The 19,763-nt window shown below is 39.6% G+C and overlaps 1 protein-coding gene across 10 annotated transcripts in view; it reads left to right on the top strand.

Annotated features, from left to right (window-relative positions):
* ANKRD31 (ankyrin repeat domain 31) overlaps positions 1-19,763 on the top strand; it is a 178,920-nt gene that overhangs the window by 146,000 nt on the left and 13,157 nt on the right. For all 10 annotated transcript variants that reach the window (XM_027864206.1, XM_027864209.1, XM_027864205.1 and 7 more), the window contains one exon: positions 11,362-11,464. In XM_027864206.1, the coding sequence (XP_027720007.1) occupies positions 11,362-11,464 (103 nt within the window). The remainder of the gene's footprint in view (positions 1-11,361; positions 11,465-19,763) is intronic.

Genomic DNA, 19,763 nt, shown 5'->3' with positions numbered 1-19,763 from the left:
GTGCATTGGAGAAGGAAATGGCAAACAACTCCAGTCTCTTTGTCAAGAAAATTCCAAATGGGGTCATGAAGAGTCAGACTAAAAAGAATGAACAACCACAACACCATTGATAAAAATGCGGAAGTTAGAGAGAGAATGGCATTCATTCAGTTATTCAACAAGGAGACAAACTTCACAATTTTGCCTTAGGCCAGCCCATCATATGCAAAATGTTTATTCTTTTACATTCCTCTACTTCTAAGTGCTTTTTGCAAATACTGTTTCACCTGGAAAATATTTCCAGTCTCAGCAAAAATAAAATAAAATAAATTTTTTTTTGTTTCTAAATGAATTTTTAAAAGAAAATCCATAAATTTCATCTGAGGATTTACTTTGAAATGTATGAGATGTAAATAAAAGCAAACACTGTTCCCTTCCCTCCCCTTTCCACTCCTAAGTATGGAAAACTTGTAAGCCTTGCTTTCTGCAGTTTGAAGTGATCATGACTTACACTTGATCCATATGATCAAAGATTTCCATAATTGGTTTGAGGCGGCTGATAGTAATTAATTTTCCATAGGTTTGATAACTTGTTAAAAAAAAAAAGAAATGGGTAAATCAAAAGATTGCATTTAATTAGCTCACTCTAATTTAGGCCCTAATGAGCAGAAGCCCATATCAGGAAAACAACTGTTTGACTATCTCTTTATCAAAATTTAAAGGTCCCATAGGTGCATGCTATATTTTAAATTTCTTTTTTAATGTATATTAGCATATAAGGGATAATGAAATCTTTACTGCTAATACTCCATAATAATGATTGATATGACACTGTATTTCTGAAAATCACTTTGGAAAAACATTAACCAATAAATCACTTCTCATCTGGCCTTGGGAATCATTTTGGTGGCTGGTAGCCAAGCAGCTATCCATATTTCGGGGTGGGAGGATAGGGAAAGAAGGAGGGGTACAGAGTTACCTAGATATAGACACCTCTTCTCTACCACCTCTTCTCTTACTTCAGAGGATATCTAATTTGATCTTCATTTAACAGATGAGGATTTAGTTAAAGTTGAGAGGACAAGTGTGCATGAAATGGCTTGATGAATGCTGGGTTGCCCAAGATCACACAGAAGCAAAGATAGGATTTGAACTCAGGTCCTCTGACTCCAGCTCTCATTCTTTCTCTGCATCACTCAGAAGTTCCTGGAGAAGCTGCCCTTATTTCAAAACAACTCTGGAGTTTATGCTTTCAGTGATCCTGGGAAAGTAGCAGGAGCTTTGGGAGACAGGGTCACCACCATACAGAAGGGCACTAGGTGGTAAAGTGGATAGAGAACTCTTCCTGAGTTCAAATCTGGCCTCAGACACTTCCTAGCTGTGTGACTCTAGGCAAGTCACTTCACCCAGTTTGTCTCAGTTTCCTCATCTGTGAAATGAGCTGGAGAAGGAAATGTCAAACCCCTCCAGTATCTTTCCCAAGAAAACCCCAAATGGGGTCATGAAGAGTTGGACACAACTCAACAACACAACATATGCAAGGAGAGAAACTGGCCTTGTACTGGGTGGGCATTTAACAGATGTCTGTTAAGTTGAGTCAAATTGACTAGAGCAAGAGCACACCTGGCTATTGTCAGTGGATTCTCCCTCTACCCCAAACACAATGGCCTCCTCTTAACACAATGTTAGGAAAATCAGAGTCCCTTGAGCCACCACTGACTTTCCTCATGATCAGGCAGATAAAAATGGCCAAAGAGCTAGTGTAAGGTCCAATGAACCCAGCCTTCAGCTCTTCCTGTGTGCTTTCTGTCATGTGGCAGAAGCATGAGCCAGAGCTTTGACTAGATCCAGACCCAGTTTGCTGGTGCATGCTTTGGAGATTGAGCCATATGCAAATGTGTGCTGTTGCCAGCTTGCTTCTGACTGCAACTGGATTGAATCGAGTTAGCTACTCTGTTGAAACAGCTGCCACTCTACTGAAACAGTTCTATCCTGTGTCCCTAATGACCTATTTAAAGAAAAAGCAAAAGCACAGTGACTTTTTTTTGTCCTGCTACTCCTGGAACTCTTTGCAATGTTTGGGGAAGTAGCTTGGTGGTTCAGGAGATAGAGAATTGGACTTGGAGTCATGTACATGAGTACAAATCCTGTCTCAGACATGTGCTGGCTGTATGACCCTGGGCAAGTCACTTAACTTCAGTTTCCTCATATGTAAAATGGTGATTCTAATGGCACCTAATTCTCAGGGTTGTTGTGAGGATCAAATGAGATAATGTGTAAATAACTTTGCAAACTTTAAAGAACCATATAAATGTTAGCTGTCATTATTATTTGACACTGTTGATAATTCCCTCCTTTTTAGTCCCTTCTCTTCTTTGTTTACTATATCCAGCAGGAAGAGATATTCAGGTACAGTTGCATAGTTTTCCTGTGAGAATGCTTGTGACACATTCTTACAGTTTTCCTAACTTTCTAAACATGACTTTCTGTGTCTCCTATACTGGCTCCCTGTACCTCTGCTCTTTACGCATAGGTGTCCCCCTGGTGAGGGTTCTCTCCTTGGTCCTTTTTTTTTTTCTCTCCACTCTCATCCATTTCCATGACTTCATTTTATCACTTTTATGTGACTCAAATCTGTAGTCCCATTCCCAATTTTTCCTTGAGTCCAATATCCTCAACTACAGGCTGGATATCACTATTTGGATATTTTTCCAACACCTCAAGTTAAACCTATCCAAAACTGAATTCAGTATCTTCCCCCACAAAATCTACTTCTCCCTCTCTGATAACACAATCGTCTTCTCAGTAACTCAGGATCCTAACCTTGGGATCATCTTTGACTCTTCCTTTCCCTTTACCCCACATTTAATTAGTGGCCAACTCCTATTGATTCTACATTGGCAATAGATCTCAGATCCAGTCTGCCTTTTTAATTCTCATACTTCAACCACCTTGCTTCATGCCCTCATCCCTTCTTTTCTAGACTATTGAAATAGCCTTCTGGGATAGAAGCAACATCTACTACTAATCTGATCTCATTACACAGCTAGAAATTTGCCATGCATGGCCTAAAAAGAAAGTCCCTGTCACCCAGGCTAGTTTTGCCCTAAAAAGGCAATTAGATTTAATTGATCCAGAGGACTAAGGCTAGAAGGACTGATACAGCTCCTCTATGTCACCTGAAGCATAAAAGCCTACTGCATGAGTAGTTGGGGCATCTCAGGCTTGTTGAACTTCCTACAGTCATAAGCATAAACACACCCTTCTGACTGGGGGTACCAGCAAATTTAGGAAGAAGGGGACTTATACCCAATATTTCTATCAGTGAGTCAATGCTGTGGCTTTGTTGAATTTCCTTTCAGTGCTATTGTTGAATAAATTTTCTTTTGTTAGAGGTTCTTTGTTCTAGAAGTATCTTATAAGTCTGAACCAATGCAGCAGCCCAAGTCCGATCTGTCCCAGAACACCCTCTAACAATTGTTGACTATTCTTGACTGTTCTTCAATCCATCTTTCACACCATTGCTCATGTAATCTTCTGCTCTGATCACACCACTCTTTTCCAAATGCTTCTATGGCTCCCCATTACTATTAAATAAAGTGTAAACTCCTTATTCTGGAATTAAATTTCCTCCATAAGTTGGCCTTTCCAGCCTTATCTCATACTATTCCTGTTTACCTGCTCTATATTATAGCCAAATAGAACTAAATAGAACCCTTTCTCGTGCTGGCCTATCCTGTCTCTCTTCCTCATCTCTGATCCCTTTTTCAAGGCCCAACTGAGGGGCTACATCCTTCATCAAAGTTTTCCTTTGTGCTATGTGATTGAGATACAAGAGCAAAAATGAGATAATCCCTCTCCTCCAAGAATATACATTCTATCAGGGAAAACAACATATGCATATTGAATTGTCACCTTGACTACTCTGGTCCCCCACTGCCTCCACTGTCAGTACCCCAAAAGGGGACTTGGGGGTGCCCATTTTCTCTGCTACTGACTTCAATTCCCACCAATGGTGTTCCCCCAGTTTTAGAGTTCCTCTAGCACCAGTTCAGTGTAACAACTTAACAGATTAGTTTTTACCAAGGAATATTTATTGCAAAGCTATAGTGAAAACAACCACACAACCATCCCCCCAGTACCTGAAGACATTATACCCTTCTACACCACCTCAGTCTCTAGGGGTGGGGAGGAAAATAAGTTCACAGCTTAACTCAGTTTTAAGACCAAAGTTTCAAGTCCGCCAAATTTCAAGTCTAAAGACACCTTTGGGTTGGAATCTCTGGCACTCTGGATTCTCAGGGCTTCCCTCCTGGGCTAGCTACAACTTCCAGCCTAGAATCCTGAATTCAAAGATGCCATGGTTCAAGTCTGAGTCCAATAGGGATTCCACCATCGTATCTAAAACTGAAAGGACAAACAAAATAGAGTAGCATGCTAAGCTGATTTCTCAGGGCCACAGTGCCTAAAGTGTGATTGGGAGAGAGGTAAAGGTAGCTAGCTTCATTCATGGTGTCTGTGCTGTGGTTAAACAGGACTTTCCTCCTCTCTGGAAGCTGCTAAAAGCAGGAAAGAGACTGTTCCAATCTGATAGTTTTAAAGACTCAGCCCATTCCAGCTAGGCAGTCCATTGGGAAAGAGGTACTTTCCACTCACATGGTAGACAAATGTCTTCCCAGAAGCAGATTCCCAGTGTTTCCTATGTGGGTGTCTCCATGTTAGGTGATTTGGGTGTGTGCAAAGCATTAGATAAGTAAAGGAGGGAGAGGCACTAAGAGTTAGGGAGATCAGGAACAGCCTCACATAGGAGATGGCTCTGAAGTTGAGCTTTGAAGGAATCTATCTTAGGAAGAGGAGGTGAAAAGGGAGCGCATTCTAGGCCTGGGAGATAGCCTATGTAAAGGCACAAAGATGGGAGATGATGGAAAAGTGTGTAACAACAGTTTCTAGTCTGGAGCATTTTGCATGACTGCTAATTGGCAGAGAGAATGATGACTCAGTGCTACCTACCTGGGAGAGGGGCAGAGCCTGGGAGAAAAGAGACCTTCTTCATCCTTGCTCAACCAGACGAGAGGCCCTGATTTCACCCGAGGAGAAATTTCGCAAAGTCTCTAGAGAGGCAAGCTGGAAGTCAGGGATATGTTAAGACATTGGCTTCCCCTCCTGTGTTCTGCAAGAGAATCTTCTCTTTCTCCTCCTTAGAGCTGGTTACGAAGAGAGTCTCAAACCTCATAAATCTCCCTCTCAAAGCAGGAATAAGGAGTCTCTATTCTCCAAAGTTCTTGCATTAACTCCTCTCCTCATGAAGTCTCTCAGTGTCATCATCATCCTCTCAACCAGTTAGGAGAATCTCATGCAAAATATTCCGAGTTTAAAACCTAGATTATACAAGGAATAAGTGAATAGACCTATTTGGTTGGACTTCACAGTGCTTGAAGGAGAGTAGTAATAATAATAATAATAATAATAATAATGATAATAGCTAACATTTATATCGCACTTACCCTGTGCCAGGCACTTTACAATTACTATCTCATTAGATTGTCACAACAACCCTGGGAGGTAGATGCTAGTATTATCCCCATTTTACAGATGAGGAAAGTGAGGCAAACAGATTAAGTGACTTGCCCAGGGTCACTTAGCTAGAAAGTATCTGAAGCTGGATTTGAACTCAGGTCTTCCTGACTGTAGGCTAGGCTCTCTATCCACTGTGCCCCCAAGCTGCTAATTGTATAATTGATCTGGAAAAGTAGACTGGATGTACTGTGAAAGATTTAAAATGTCAAATAGAAGAGTTTGCATTTTAACCTGGATGACATTCTGTCCTAGAGTCACTGGAGTTTTTTGAGCAGGAGAGTGATATACCTGTGCTTTAAGAATGTCACTTTGGCAGCCATGTGGAGGATGAATTAGAGGGGAGAGACTGGAGTCAGGGAACCCAATTAGGAGACCTGCAATAGTCCAGGCAAGATGTGATGAGGATCTGGACTAGAGTGTCAGTCGTATGAGTGGAGTTAAGGGGGAACAGATGCAAGAGATGTGGAGCCGGGGTAAGGTGAGGGAAAAGTGGAGAGTCAGGGATGATACAGAGGTTTACATCCTGGATGATTGCAAGGATGGTAGTGCCCTTGGTAAATATAGAAAAGTTAGTAAAAGAGAAAGTTTTGAGGAGAAAGACTTCTGTTTTGGACAGTGAGTTTGAGATTCTTATGGGGCTTTTCAGTTTGAAATATCCAGGTAACCAGTTGGTATTGAAGACCTGGAGTTCAGGAGAAAGACTAGGGTTTGGTATTTAGATCTGGAAATCATCCGCATAGGGATGGTAATTAAACCCAGGGTAGTTGATGAGATTGCTGAGAGAGAGAGACAGAGAAAGAGGCAGAGAGAGAGAGAAGAAAAGAGGTCCCAGAATGGTGATAGGCAGGTGGATAGATATTCCAGAAAAGGAGAGCACTCACTTTTCTCAAGTTTCTCAGAGAACATTGCTTAGACCTCTCCATTGCACTTAACACACTCTTCCTTGTGGGGTATTTATTTGTGTACATGTTATTTATCCTCATTGATTTATAAGCAACTTGAGAATAGAATATCTGCTTATCTGTGTATCTTAAGTGCCTACCTTAGTGTCTTACATGTAGTAGGCAATAAATGTTTGTTGAACTGAACTGAAACTTATATTTGCCAGCATTTACTGTAAATCTTGATGCTGGCTCAACATCATTCTGACACCTCACTGCCCTAGGCTTCCAAATTGCTACAGAAGGTTTTCTTGAGTTTAACCATGGAGTGCAGAACTCATAAAGCCAGGTTCTTCCTGTGTATAAATCATTGGCCTGTAGTGACCTAAGCATGTTATAGGGTACATTGACTCTTTTGGATTACTAAAGCTATCATTTAGCACCCTGTGGTTCTAGCTATGTTCACTAAAAAGAGATTCCCAACTGGTGTCAATGCACTTCAAATGAAGAGTTTAAGAGGTAAGTATAAGCATTCTGGGTCTGGGCTCAGCTCACCAGCCCTTCAGTGAGAATAATGGGGAGAGCTAGGGAGCAGTTTTGTTGAGCCTGCTCAACATTATCAGTGAACAATTGAATCATGGGCAGATATAATCCATACTTTCTGGTTCTTGGTTGTTTAACAGAGCTGGTAAAATTTATTCAAGGTCCTCCTATCTTTGCTTCTAGAAAAAAGCCCTAGAGGTTAGTGTGTGACTGGATGAATTTCATCCATATCAGAATAGACCTGATCAAGTCTTAAGTTCCTAAGACTCCATATCTGCAAGGAAGTTGTAAAAGAAGCAGATTCAAGTTTGAAGTGAGGAAAAACTTCCCAACAATTAGTGTTACCCAAAAGTGGAATGAACTGCATTGGGAATTAGTGGGGTCCCCCTCACTTGAGGTTGTTAAGCCAAAGCTAGATGGATTAGGTGTTGGATATGCCACAGAAAGTATCCTGTTCTAGATACAGGTTGGACTAAATGGCCTCTGGGGTCCCTTTGAACTCTGATATTCTGTGACACAGACCCAGGGCCACCTCAGAGTCTGTTATCCACTTCACTGTATATATATCCAAGGAGAACTGGAGCTTTCTAGATTTTCTGCCCTTGCCAAAGAATGGGTCCTCAGGAAGTGTCTTCTCTTCAGAGTCTAAAGTAAGACAAACAAAGTCTCCCTTGCTCTTTGAGTCTTTCTGGATGGTACATGCCAGTCTGTTGCATATCTACCATTCTTGCCTCTGTCTAGACTCTGATCCTGTGGAACTATATCCCAAATAAAAGCTGAACAAATATTTTATGCAATATACAAAACCAAAACCTAGATGGATAGTCTTTTTGTATTCAAATTCAGACAGGGAAGAGAGCCAAGGTAGTGGACTGGGAAGAAGCAATGAAGCTGAGCTCCTATGCACAAAACTCCTCTAAATAGATCTAGAAGATGCACCAGACCGAATCCTGATGGGGAAATCCAGAAAAAGCCACAGTGAGTCAGCTGTGTAGCCCCAGTCAGCGTAGGGAGACAGGGAAGTCTACTGCTACTGAGGACTAGGTTGGGGCAGGAGCATACCTCAAGAAGCCCTTAAATGCCCAGGGAGAGGCTGTGCACCAAGGCAAAACGAAGTCCTCGGCCCATATAGGGCACCCCCAGACCCAACCTGGGGCACAGTGACTCAGGGAGGTGTGAACTAGCAGCTTGTTGGGGCCACTACCCAATTCTGGGTCACAGATCCAGGATGGACTGCAAACAGACCTGCTCATGGAGTTAGCATTCCCTGATAGGTCGTGGGCATTATACTGAGAAAGAAGGAAGTTCAGAGGCCAGCTTGAAAAGTCTTATAACCAAGGCAAGAAGCCCAGACCAAAGGGGAGCCTTCTGAGCCTGTGGAACTTCCTAGCTAACTGATAAGGGCTGAGTCCAGCAGCATTCTATTGTTGCTCTAACAAAAACTTGGGTCAGAAATTGCAGATCTCAGACCAGGGAAACAGCAATGAGACTTTACTCTGGATCATTGGGAACACTGAGAGCTTGCAGGTCTCTGGCCTTCATGAGATGTTGGAATACTACAACACTCAATATCCCAAGAAACAGCATCAATACCAAGCCAGATAGATCTTCCTTCCAGTAGTATGGCAGAGCTCAGCCCTAACATCAAATCCAAAGAAAAATGGGCAAGCATGAAAAGAACCCCATCATAATGAGGGATACTTATTTTGGCAGGAACACTCAAGAAACAAACACAGAAGATAATGACTCAAAAACATCTACAAGCAAGACCTCGGAGAAAATGCAGGTTGGGCACAAATTCAACTAGAAATCCTGAAAGAGATTAAGTAATAGTTTAAAAAAAGAGAATTAAAATATTTTTGTACATAATATGAGAGTGCTAGAAGAAAAAACTGGAAAAGAAATGAGAGTTTTGGAAGAAAGAATTTGAAATGGAATTAATGACTTGGCACAAGAGGTACAAAACATTGTCCAAGGAACAAAATCCCTAAAAAATGAAATGGTCTAAATAGAAGCCAATAACTTCATGAAGCAACAAGAAATATTAAAATAAAGTCAGAAGACTAAAAAAGAAGAAAATGTAAAATATTGCATTGACCTAGAAAGCAGATAAAGAAGAAAAAAATATTAAGAATTATTGGGCTATCTGAACACCAACAACAACAAAAAAAAGAATAGCCTAGGCAGGCATTATATTTCAAGAAATCTTAAAATTTCCCAGATCTCTTAGAACTAGAGGGCAGAGCAGAAATAGAATCCACAAATTACATCCTAAAAAAAAATACCAAAATTAAAATTCCAAGGAACATCATCAGAACAGCTAAAATCCAGAGTTTTGGGGTCAAGGAAAATAATATGGCAAGTAACCAGAAAGAAAGAATCCCCCACAATTTAGCAACCAGCAATATAAAGTAGCAGAAAACTTCGAAGATGTTGTTGTAGAAGGCAAAAGATACTAACTTATCGCTAAGAATAACTTTCCCAGAAAAACTCTGGCATAATGCCACAGAGGGGGAAATGGACTTTTAAATGAAATAAAGGAAATCCAAACATTCCTGATGAAAAGACCAGAGCTGTGTAGAAATTTTTAAATTTAAGCACAGTAGTTCAGATAAGAGTGAGGTTGAAGTGTCAGCTGTTTTCCCCATACCCCTTTTCTTCATTTGTATAAATATCTACTTGTGCTTAATTATGTGAGATAATTTTCCCTAACCCTCTTTCCCCTCCAGTATATTCTTCTTCTACTCTGAATTTTTCTCTGAAGATCATCAAGACATACACAGAGTTGAGTACAGAAATACATTCTATTCAACAGGGAAATAGGAGGAAAAGAGAAAAAGGAGGGGAGGGGGACTTAGAAGATAGATTAAGGGAGGAATTAGTTTTAAGCAAAACAAACTCAAAAATATACAAATACTTATAACTCTTTTGAAGTGGCAAATAATGGGAATCTGAGGGGTTGCCCATAAATTGGGGAATGGATTAACAAGTTATGGTTGGTGTTGTTTGTCCTTCGTTTTTGAAGAAAACCAATGACAATACAGGTAATGTCTTGACTTGCATGTGAATTGGATTTAAGTGAGGCAGAATTGCACAAAGTGGTTAGCCTCACTCTCTCTTCCAGAGACATTGAAGTCCAATGGCAGGACAAAAGTCAGGACACCTGGCAATGGCTTATGGTATAGTGGATGATGTTGGCATATTCTATGGCTGAATAAGTTCTAAGAGCTCCATAGCACCTGCTTCTGCTACCTTCATGGCTGTTGGAACAAATGGTCTCATCTGCTCATTGCAGCTGGGTGGAAGTCTTCACATGCTTGGGTAGACATCACCCTAATTCACCAATGGGTTTGAGGCCTGTTGGTTACCCTCAAACTGGTTTAGCCTGTCTGCCAAGATGGTTTGACTGGGGTGTGGTCACTGTGCATGCTATAGCTTCTAGGAGCCACAGGTGATAGTTGGACACCAAAGGTGGATGAGCAGCCCTGAAAAGTGCTCAGCAGGCCCACACACCGAATGTGCTAGTTCTCCCTGAACACCCTTTTCTACAGTATTTTAAGAAATGGTGAAGGGGATGTTTTCAGAGAAACTTGGGAAGATTTATGTAAATTAATGCCGAATAAAGTGAGCAGAACCAGGAGAACAGTTTATGCAATGATAGTAATATGGTAAAGGCAAACAACTTTGAAATATTTAGAAACTCTTATCAGTGTAATGACCAACCACAATTCCAAAAGACTAATGACAAAACATACTACGTACTTCCTGATAGAGAAATGAGGGACCCAGAGTGCAGAATGAGACAAACAAATAAATAAATAAATGTGCATACATATATACATGTGCATACACACATAGAAAAATATATCTATATATATATATAATGTGTGTATTAGGCATAGCCAATATCAAAATTTGTTTTTATTGATTGTACATGTTTGTAATGGGGTTTGTTTTGTTTAGTTCCCAAGGGGAGGGAGGGTTGAAGTGGTAGGCAGATAAGAAAGCAGATTTTGTTGATTGAAAATACATAATTAAAAAAACAAAGTCACTCAGTAATCATTTTTTGAGTTCCTATTATGTGCCAAGCACTGTGCTAAGTCCTAGGGATACAAAGAAAGGCAAAAGACAGCTCCTGCCCTTGAGAAACTCACAATCTAATGGAGGATACAACATGCAAACAACTATGTAAAAACAAACTATGTACAGAATAGACAAGAAGTAATCAAGAGAGGGAAGAAGAAATTAACTACATAATTGCTTATATCATTTTGCTAATATGGCACCATATCCATAGATTATACTGCATAGGGAATAGTTTATGTAAGAGAGGTCTTTTTGCTGCATGTGGAATTTATATTTTGTGCTTAAATATATACAGGTAACATATCTTGGGAAAGAGCTGTGTAAGTATGTTACTGAAGAAGTGCCTGTAATTGTAGAACCAAATGCAGTATTGCAAGAAAACCAGCCCTGTCTGCCAGGTATGTATATAGCAACACCTAACTTCCAATTGTAGATTAAATATGCTATACATGCTACCAAAGTCTTCAATTTCAACTATAGCCTTTTCTATGAAAACTTGTTATATTACTCACAGTTTCTTTCCTTGAAAGAATTTGTACTGAAAGTTCTCTCAGTCAAGGATTCTTGACTTTTATTTCTTTTTTTGGGGCATGGACCCCTTTGGCAGTCTGGTGAAACTTATGGACCCCATCTCAGAATAATTTTAATTAAATTTTATTTTTTAATTATCAAGCATTTCTTTTTTTTCTCCTCCCCCCTCACTTTCCTCACCCCCAAACTGGGGAGGAGGGGGAAAAACATTGTGACAAGTAAGTATCATCAAGCAAAATAAATTCCTATATTGGCCATGTCCAAAAATAAATTCTCTTTCTGCATTTTGAGTACATGATCTCTGTCATGAAGTGGGTAACAGTCTTCATTATTGGTCCTCTGGAATCATACTGGATCATTGTGCTGATCAGAGTTCTTAAGTCTTATATATTTTTACGATACTGTTGTTATAGTACAAATTGCTTTCCAAGTCCCGCTTACTTTACTCTGCATCAGTTCATGCAAGTCTTCTCAGGTTTCTTTGAAATATCTCTTTCTTTACTTCTTCTAGCACAAAAGTAATAATTGTAACAAAATGTATAAAATACAACACATAAGGGGCAGCTAGGTGGCACAGTGGATAGAGCTCCGGCCCTGAAGTCAGGAGGATCTGAGTTCAAATCCAGCCTCAGACCAAAAACTTGACACTTACTAGCTGTGTGACCCTGGGCAAGTCACTTAATCCCAATTACCTAAAAAAGAAAATAAAATAAAATGCAACACATACGATTACAAAGGAAACTAATCATACTGAAGTGCAATTGTGAAACTATTTTAAAGAAAAAAAAAAGTTCATAGATCCTAAGAGTTTTCACCACATATGGAGTGCTTCATACTATGCGTCATAACCTACTATTTAGGGATTAGGATACATACCTAGGACTAAATGTGGGTTTAATCAGCACCATACGCTGCCCATGGAGTCTCAGAACTATAAGAGATTTCAGGCCTCAGTGGTCCAGAGACAGTAGAAGGTATGTATCCAAAGAGACTTACATCAAACCATGAGGAACCAGGAGCACCACAGGGTCTGTGCTTCTGGAGGCTTATATTAAGAGCTGGGTGTTGGTATTGTGTGGCAGAGTATCTTCTGGATAGACTTCATTCCTATGCATCATGGGAATAGACTACAGGGATGATGTTTAGTGCTAGGTCTGTCTAGGACACAAGAACTGAACACCTGTTATTTACTGAGGGAACTCTGCCTGTACCTTTAGCTCCCTAATATTTGAAGTGACCAACCATAGAAACTGATGCCATTGATCCTGAACTAATATCATGTTCAGTCATCATGGGACCTTAACAGGTAATCAGTGGGTTCTTCCTTGAGCTTATGGCAGGAAAATTTCCAGCCCTGTTTTCCTTGTGACTCAAAGTCTAAAGAGAAAAATCCCTTCCTCCTGCTACTTACTCTTCTTTTGTTCCAGGTAGGTGATACAATGGTTGGAGTGCTGGGCCTGGAGTCAGGAAGACCTGAGTTCAACTCCAGCCTTAGACATTTATGAGCTGTGTAACCTTGGGCAAGTTACTTAACCACTGTTTACCTCAGTTTCCTCAACTGTAAAATGGGGATCATAATCACAACCCCCTGCGATATCCACTCTATTGTTAGCAATCTGCTCTTTATCCTAGATCTCTTCACCTCACACTCTTTCTACCTCTGGAAGATGTTCCATCCCTGACATCCCTCTATAGTACTGAATGTTTTTTCTCTTGTGCCTCCTGCACACTGGGCCAAAAGGAGGAGCAAGCATATTTCTTGCTCCTCACTGCTACTTATAGACTCTCCCTTTGCCACCATCATTCAGAAACTTCTTCTTCATTCCATCAGTCCACATCACCCAGGCCAGTTTCAGTCATCTACCAGCTCCCAGGTCACTCTCCTTCCTTTCCCAAGGAATTTGGTCATAGCATCCCTTTTGACCTCAACCCCTGCTTACATACTTGGATGCTTCATTATACATGTCGATGTCCCTTAAAGATCCTGGCTTCCAAGACCTTCAACTCCCATGATCAACATTTTTACTCCATTTCAGCTGCCCATAAAGATGGTCACACCCTACAGCTTTCTGCCACCCATAATCTACATTATCTTGAACTTTGACTTTTGTCTCTCTAATTGTAATCTTTGATCTTTCCAGAATCTCATTTACCATTATTCTGCTAAATTTCATCTTCATCATCACCACTATCTACAGTCTGTTACCCCGACTCTAGTCTCACTTTTCTCTCTTCATAGTTTTAACTTTATAGTCAACCAGTTCAGCTATGCACAGTCCCTTACTCTTGGAACTTTTTCCTCTACGTCAGTCAGTCAAAAATTTATTAAGGCTTATTTTATGCTAGAAAGTGTGCTAAGTGCTTGGAATAACAAAGAAAGATTAAAAGATGTTCCTGACCTCAAGCAGTTTACATTTTAGCGGGAAAGAAATGTAAATAATAATATACAGACGAGATATGGACAGAATAAATGGAGATAATCTCAGAAGTAAGGCACTAGCAGTGGGGTGTTTGGGGAAGGACCTCCTCCTATCACTGCTTGTGCTTTGCCAAACCCCAACCTAGAGTTAACCTTATCATATTCCTTCTCCACTCTTATTCACATGTTGTGGAACAATACTGGAAGAGGTCACCCAATCACGTTAATTAGTTCTACTATGAAATGATCTCACTTCACAAGGTTGTTAGGAGGATCAAGTGAACTATATGTAATACACTTTGAAATACCATGCCAATTTCAGATTTTATCACTTCTCCCTGGACTTACTGCAGTAGACTCCTAATTGGTCTTCCTGCTTTCAGTCTCTTCCCCTTTTCAAACCATGCTCCATTTAGCTGCCAAATTAATATTCCTAAGGCAAATGCCCTTTGCCACTTTACTCAAAAACCTTCATCAGTTTCCTATTGCCTCTAGGCAAGATACAAGTCCTTTGACCTGGCTTTTAAACACTTTTACACTCTGGCCCCAACCTACCTTTGCATACATTATTTCACATTATTCCCTTTCACATACTCTATATTCCAGCTAATCTCGTCAACTGAAATTTGTATTCCATCTCTCACTTCCATGCCCTTGGACAGGCTGACCCCTATGCCTGGAGTACACTCCTTCCTCACCCCTGCCCCTTAGAATTCTTAGCTTTCTTCAAGACTTAGCTCACATATCATCTCCCCAACAATGCCTTCCTTGATGCCCCCAGTTAGTGCTTTCTCCCACCTCAAATTATTTTATATATGCTTATCTGTTTAAATGTTATATCCCTTCAAAAGAATGTAAGTTTCTTGTGGGAAGAAACCATTTCATTATTCATATCCTTGGCATGCTACATAGTAGATGCTTAATAAATTTGTGACAAATTAAAAGCAAAGTTCTACTTGTAAAATCTTGGCTCCTGACTTTGCAAGTCTTTGGTATCTATCAGATGGAATTAATCAAGTTTTAGAAGCAGAAATTACCATATTGTTCACCAGTGAGCAGAAAATACCCCCTTGCCAGAATTATAGTCTATTCTCTAATTTTGGCAAATGTGAAGACAAAGGCCACTACAGATTTTTGAAAACCAAAGCTGTGTTACATCACCTTCTCTCCTTCTCATTCCAACAATGATATCCTGCTGGCTCCTCTTTCTTTATCCAGTGTCTCTGCCATGCCATGATCATAGAGAGCCTGGAAGGGCAGAAAAATGAACTGAGCAGCAAATAATTTATTGGACAATGACTTCTACTTCATCCCCAGAATTCTCCTAATTCCATTGTTTTTCTTCTGATAACCATAGAATTGGAAATTAGTTATACTACTCCTTCTGCTGCCAACATAAGCTGTTTCCTGTCGTGATTATCTTTTAAAAAAAAATTCCAATTCTCCCTTTCAGATGTTTCAGGAAATGTTAATGCTAATTCGAGATTTGTGGGGGTGACATTGTGCTAACCAGATTCAGATGCTCTTAGTAACTTTGTCTATGCTGAAGAATTTACAAGCAAGTCCCAGCTGGCATTCTGGAGGCTTTGGGCAGGAATTCTGCTATAACTCCTTTGATTTAGGTTTTATATTTACTTGATCGCTTTGAGGTGCCTGACAGAAATCCAAGGACTTGGAAAATTGGAAAAATATAAACCTTTAATCATGTTGGAGATAGAGGAAGGGGATATCGGAAGCATTTGGAGGTGAGAGTTTTGCTCTCTCTCTTTTCTATATGAAAATATTGTCAAGTAGTATCTGTTAATAGAGTAAGTGGAGAGATTTAGTATCAGACCCTTGACTGTGGAGCATATATAATATCACACATCAGCAAAAAGCTAAAGGGAAAATGCTTCTAGGTGGCCATTAGTTACTTCACATCAAGAAGATTATCAGCTTTTTCCTTTCACCTAACGTAGATGCATTAGCAGGCTAATGCTAATTAGCAGACATGAAGTGATGAGGGCCTGCACCAGGGTGGTGGCACTTTCTGAGAGAAGGGGGTATATACAAGAAAAGTTGCAGAGGTAAAATCAACAGGCTTTGACAAAAGATTGGATACCACTCCTCCACACACACACACACACACACACACACACACACACGCAAAACCTTCCTTTGAAAAAAAAAAAGGAAAACATTAGATTAAAACCAACAACCACAGCAACCACATATGATGATGTATAACATACTCAGCAACCATATCCATCACCTCTCTGCCAAGAGGACAGAAATTTGATCCATTATCAGTTCTCCTAAGATGAGTCATTACAATTAATCGGAGTTTGGCTGCCTTTCACTATTGTTTTTGTTTATATTATTGTAGCTTTTGTATATATTTTTCTCTTGGTTCTGCTTACTTTGCTCTGAATCAATTCAAGTAAATCTTTCCATATTTCTCTTATGTTCATTACTTCTTAGGGTATAATAATATTCCATCATATTCGTATATCATTTGCTCAGTAGTTCTCTAGTTAGTCAATACATACTTTATTTCCAGTTTTGTTTTGGATTTTTTTTTTTGCCACCACAGAAAGTGCTGCTATGAATATTTTGATATCTATGTGACCTTTCTGTTTAACCTTTTCAGGGTACATGCTCAGCTGTACTATCTTTGAGTCAAGAGGCATGTATAGTTTAGTTGTATTTCTCATTTTTTAAAAAGTTAGAAAAACTCACAGCCTAACCAACACTGACTTAGGACCTATCTTCCCATGGCCCCTCCAACACAGACTCTTTCTGTCTTTCATTATCTTTGCCATTTTGAAGGATATGATATAAAACATCAGAGTTGTCTTAATTTGCATCTAGTTTATCATTAGCAATTAGAGCAATATTTTACATTGTTGTAGATACCCTGCAATTCTTCCGGGGATATGACTGCCTTTGAGAGTCATATCCTTGGACCACCCTATCCAATCTATTACGGAAAAACTATTGGTCATGTATTTGTATCAATTCTCTATATATTTTGATTATCAGACTTTTATCATTTTAATACCAATATTGTTTTTTCTATTTGATAATTTCTCTTTATTCTAGCTACATTGATTTTGTTTCATATGAAAGCTTTCTGATTTTATGTAATCAGACTCATCTATTTTGTTTTTTACTATCTCTTCTGTCTTGTTTGATTAATAATTTCCTGTCAGGCATAGTTGTTAAAGGTGTTTCCTCTTCTCTAATTTTTTTATGATGTGACTTTTTTTTTTTACTTAGGTCACATATCCATTTGGAGCTTACTGTCACATAAGTGAAAACTTAATTTCTGCCTAATTATTTTCCAACTTTCCCAACAGTTGTTGTCTTTCCTTCAGAATTTGTGTTTTTGATCTTATCAAAGAGAGGCCATGCATCTAAGACATAAAAGAAAACCTCCTCAGACTTATCAAAATGGAGGACTACTACCTACTTCTAGTGATTCATGTAAGCACAATTAATATTGCCAGAAGAAATTTAAAAGTATTGCCAACACATACAGAGTCTTGGGCAAGAAATTATAGAACACAGAGACACAGAACGTGTTTTCTTCCATGTTACCCATTGAAAGCAAGACATGCAGAAGAGAAAAATTGATTTGAGAAATGAATAGCTGCCAAAAAGGTGGTATCTAAGAATAGGATTTTTAATTCTGAACCATAACTTAAAATATATGGATGACAGACTCCTGGCCAGGGATAAAGTACGCCCACAGAGGCTATTAACTCTCTAACTGTAGGTGTCCCTCAGGGTTCTGTCCTGGACTCTCTTCTCTTCTCCCTCTATTCTATTTCACTTGATAATCACATCAGCTCCCATGGATTTAATTACCATCTCTATGCTGATGATTTTCAAACCTATTTATCTTGCCTGAGTTTCTCTGTTGACTTCCAATCTCACATCTCCAACTGCCTTTCAGACATCTAGAAATGAATGTCCAGTAGGCATCTTAAAGTCAATAGGTCCAAAATAGAACTCATTCTTATTCCCCCTAAGCCCTCACCTCCTCCTACATTCTCTATTACTGTAAAGGGTAACACCATCCTCCTAGTCCCTCAGGCTCTCAACCTAGGAGTCATCCCTGACTCCTCATTGTCCTCAGTCCCCATAACCAAGTTGTTGCCAAGGCCTGTTGACTTCACCTCTACGACTTCTCTTGTATATGCCCCCTTCTCTTTTCTGACACTGCCATTGCTCTGGTACAGGCCCTCATCACCTCACACCTGGATTATTGCATTAGTTTGCTGGCAGATCGGCATGCCTCAGTTCTTTCCCCACTCTAATCCATCCTCCATTCAGCCACTAAAGTGATTTTCCTAAAGTGCAGGTCTGATTATGTCACACCTCTACTCAATAAACTCCACTGACTCCCTATTGCCTCCAAGAGTAAAAACTTTGTTTGGCATTCAAAGGCCTTGATAACCTCCTACCTTTCCAGTCCAGTCTTATTACACCTTACTCTTTGCCACATACTCTTTGATCCAGTGACACTGGCCTCCTGGCTGTTCCTTGAACAAAACACTTCATCTCTCATTTCTGGGCATTTTTCCTGTCTCTTCCACATGCCTTCAGTGCTCTCTTCTCTCAACTCTGCCTTCTGACTTCTCTGGCTTCCTTTAACTCCCAACCAAAATCTCATCTTTTACTGGAAACTTTTCCCAACCCTTCTTAATTCTACTACCTTCTTTCTGTTAATTTCCTATTTATCCTGTATATAGTCTGCTTTGTTGTATATATTTATTTGCTTATTGTCTCCCTTATTAGATTCTAAGTTTCCTGAGGGCAGGAACAGTCTTTTTCCTCTTTTTTGCCTTCCCAATGCTTGGCACAGTACCTGGAATATAGTAGGCATTTAGTAAATGCTGACTGATGATAGAATTTATTTGCCATGTGTCCTATAAAAGTAAACTAAAAAGGATGGGGAAGAGAGAAAATGGTCTATGTATACCTATCAAGCTAGATGCCATAAAGAATAGCTACAGTGAAGGATAGCAGTTCAGATACCCAGAAATTCACAGGAGGCAAATTAAAAGAATGAACAGCTAGTAAAACCCATGGCCTCAAATATCTATACACAAATGCCCAATGTTTAAGGTAACAAAACAGAAGAACTAAACGTCTTAACACTAAGAGGCAAATTTGACCTCAATTGGTATCATGGAGACTTGGTGGGATAAAACCCATGACTGAAATGTGTCTTTGGATAGGTATACCTTATTCAAAAGGAACAGGATAGGTAAGCGAGTAGGAGGAACATTTTATATTAAGTTATACTTATGTGAAACAATCCAGAAATCAGAGGAGCAAAGCATAGCATTTGGAGGAAGCTCAGTGGAGGGAGAAACAGAAGCAATTTTGTGATTAGATGTTACCACAGATCTCCGGGACAGAAAGAGGAAATAGATGAGGAGTTGGGGAAATTGACTATAAGCCTGGCAGAAGCATGATATAGTATTGATGGGAGCTTTCAACTATCCAGATATTTGCTGCAGTTCTCTACCTGCCAAAAACAGAGCAGCTAATAACTTTTTGACTTGCCTTAGTGATAATTTCATCCTTCAAAAGGTGTAAAATTCAGCACAGAGAAATTATATCCTATTCTATGGAGGACTTGTTTGCTGTGTAAGAAATGAAGGGAACCATGGGAGGAAATGATCCTTCCATACTCCATTAAAGAGAGTAATTCAGGGTATAATATGACATATACCCTAGATTCTAGGAAAGCAGAT

This window comes from Vombatus ursinus, unplaced genomic scaffold (genome assembly GCF_900497805.2).
Source record: "Vombatus ursinus unplaced genomic scaffold, bare-nosed wombat genome assembly UNPS02014774.1, whole genome shotgun sequence".
In the NCBI taxonomy this organism is placed as follows: domain Eukaryota; kingdom Metazoa; phylum Chordata; class Mammalia; order Diprotodontia; family Vombatidae; genus Vombatus; species Vombatus ursinus.
This window is presented reverse-complemented; position numbering and strand designations above follow the sequence as displayed.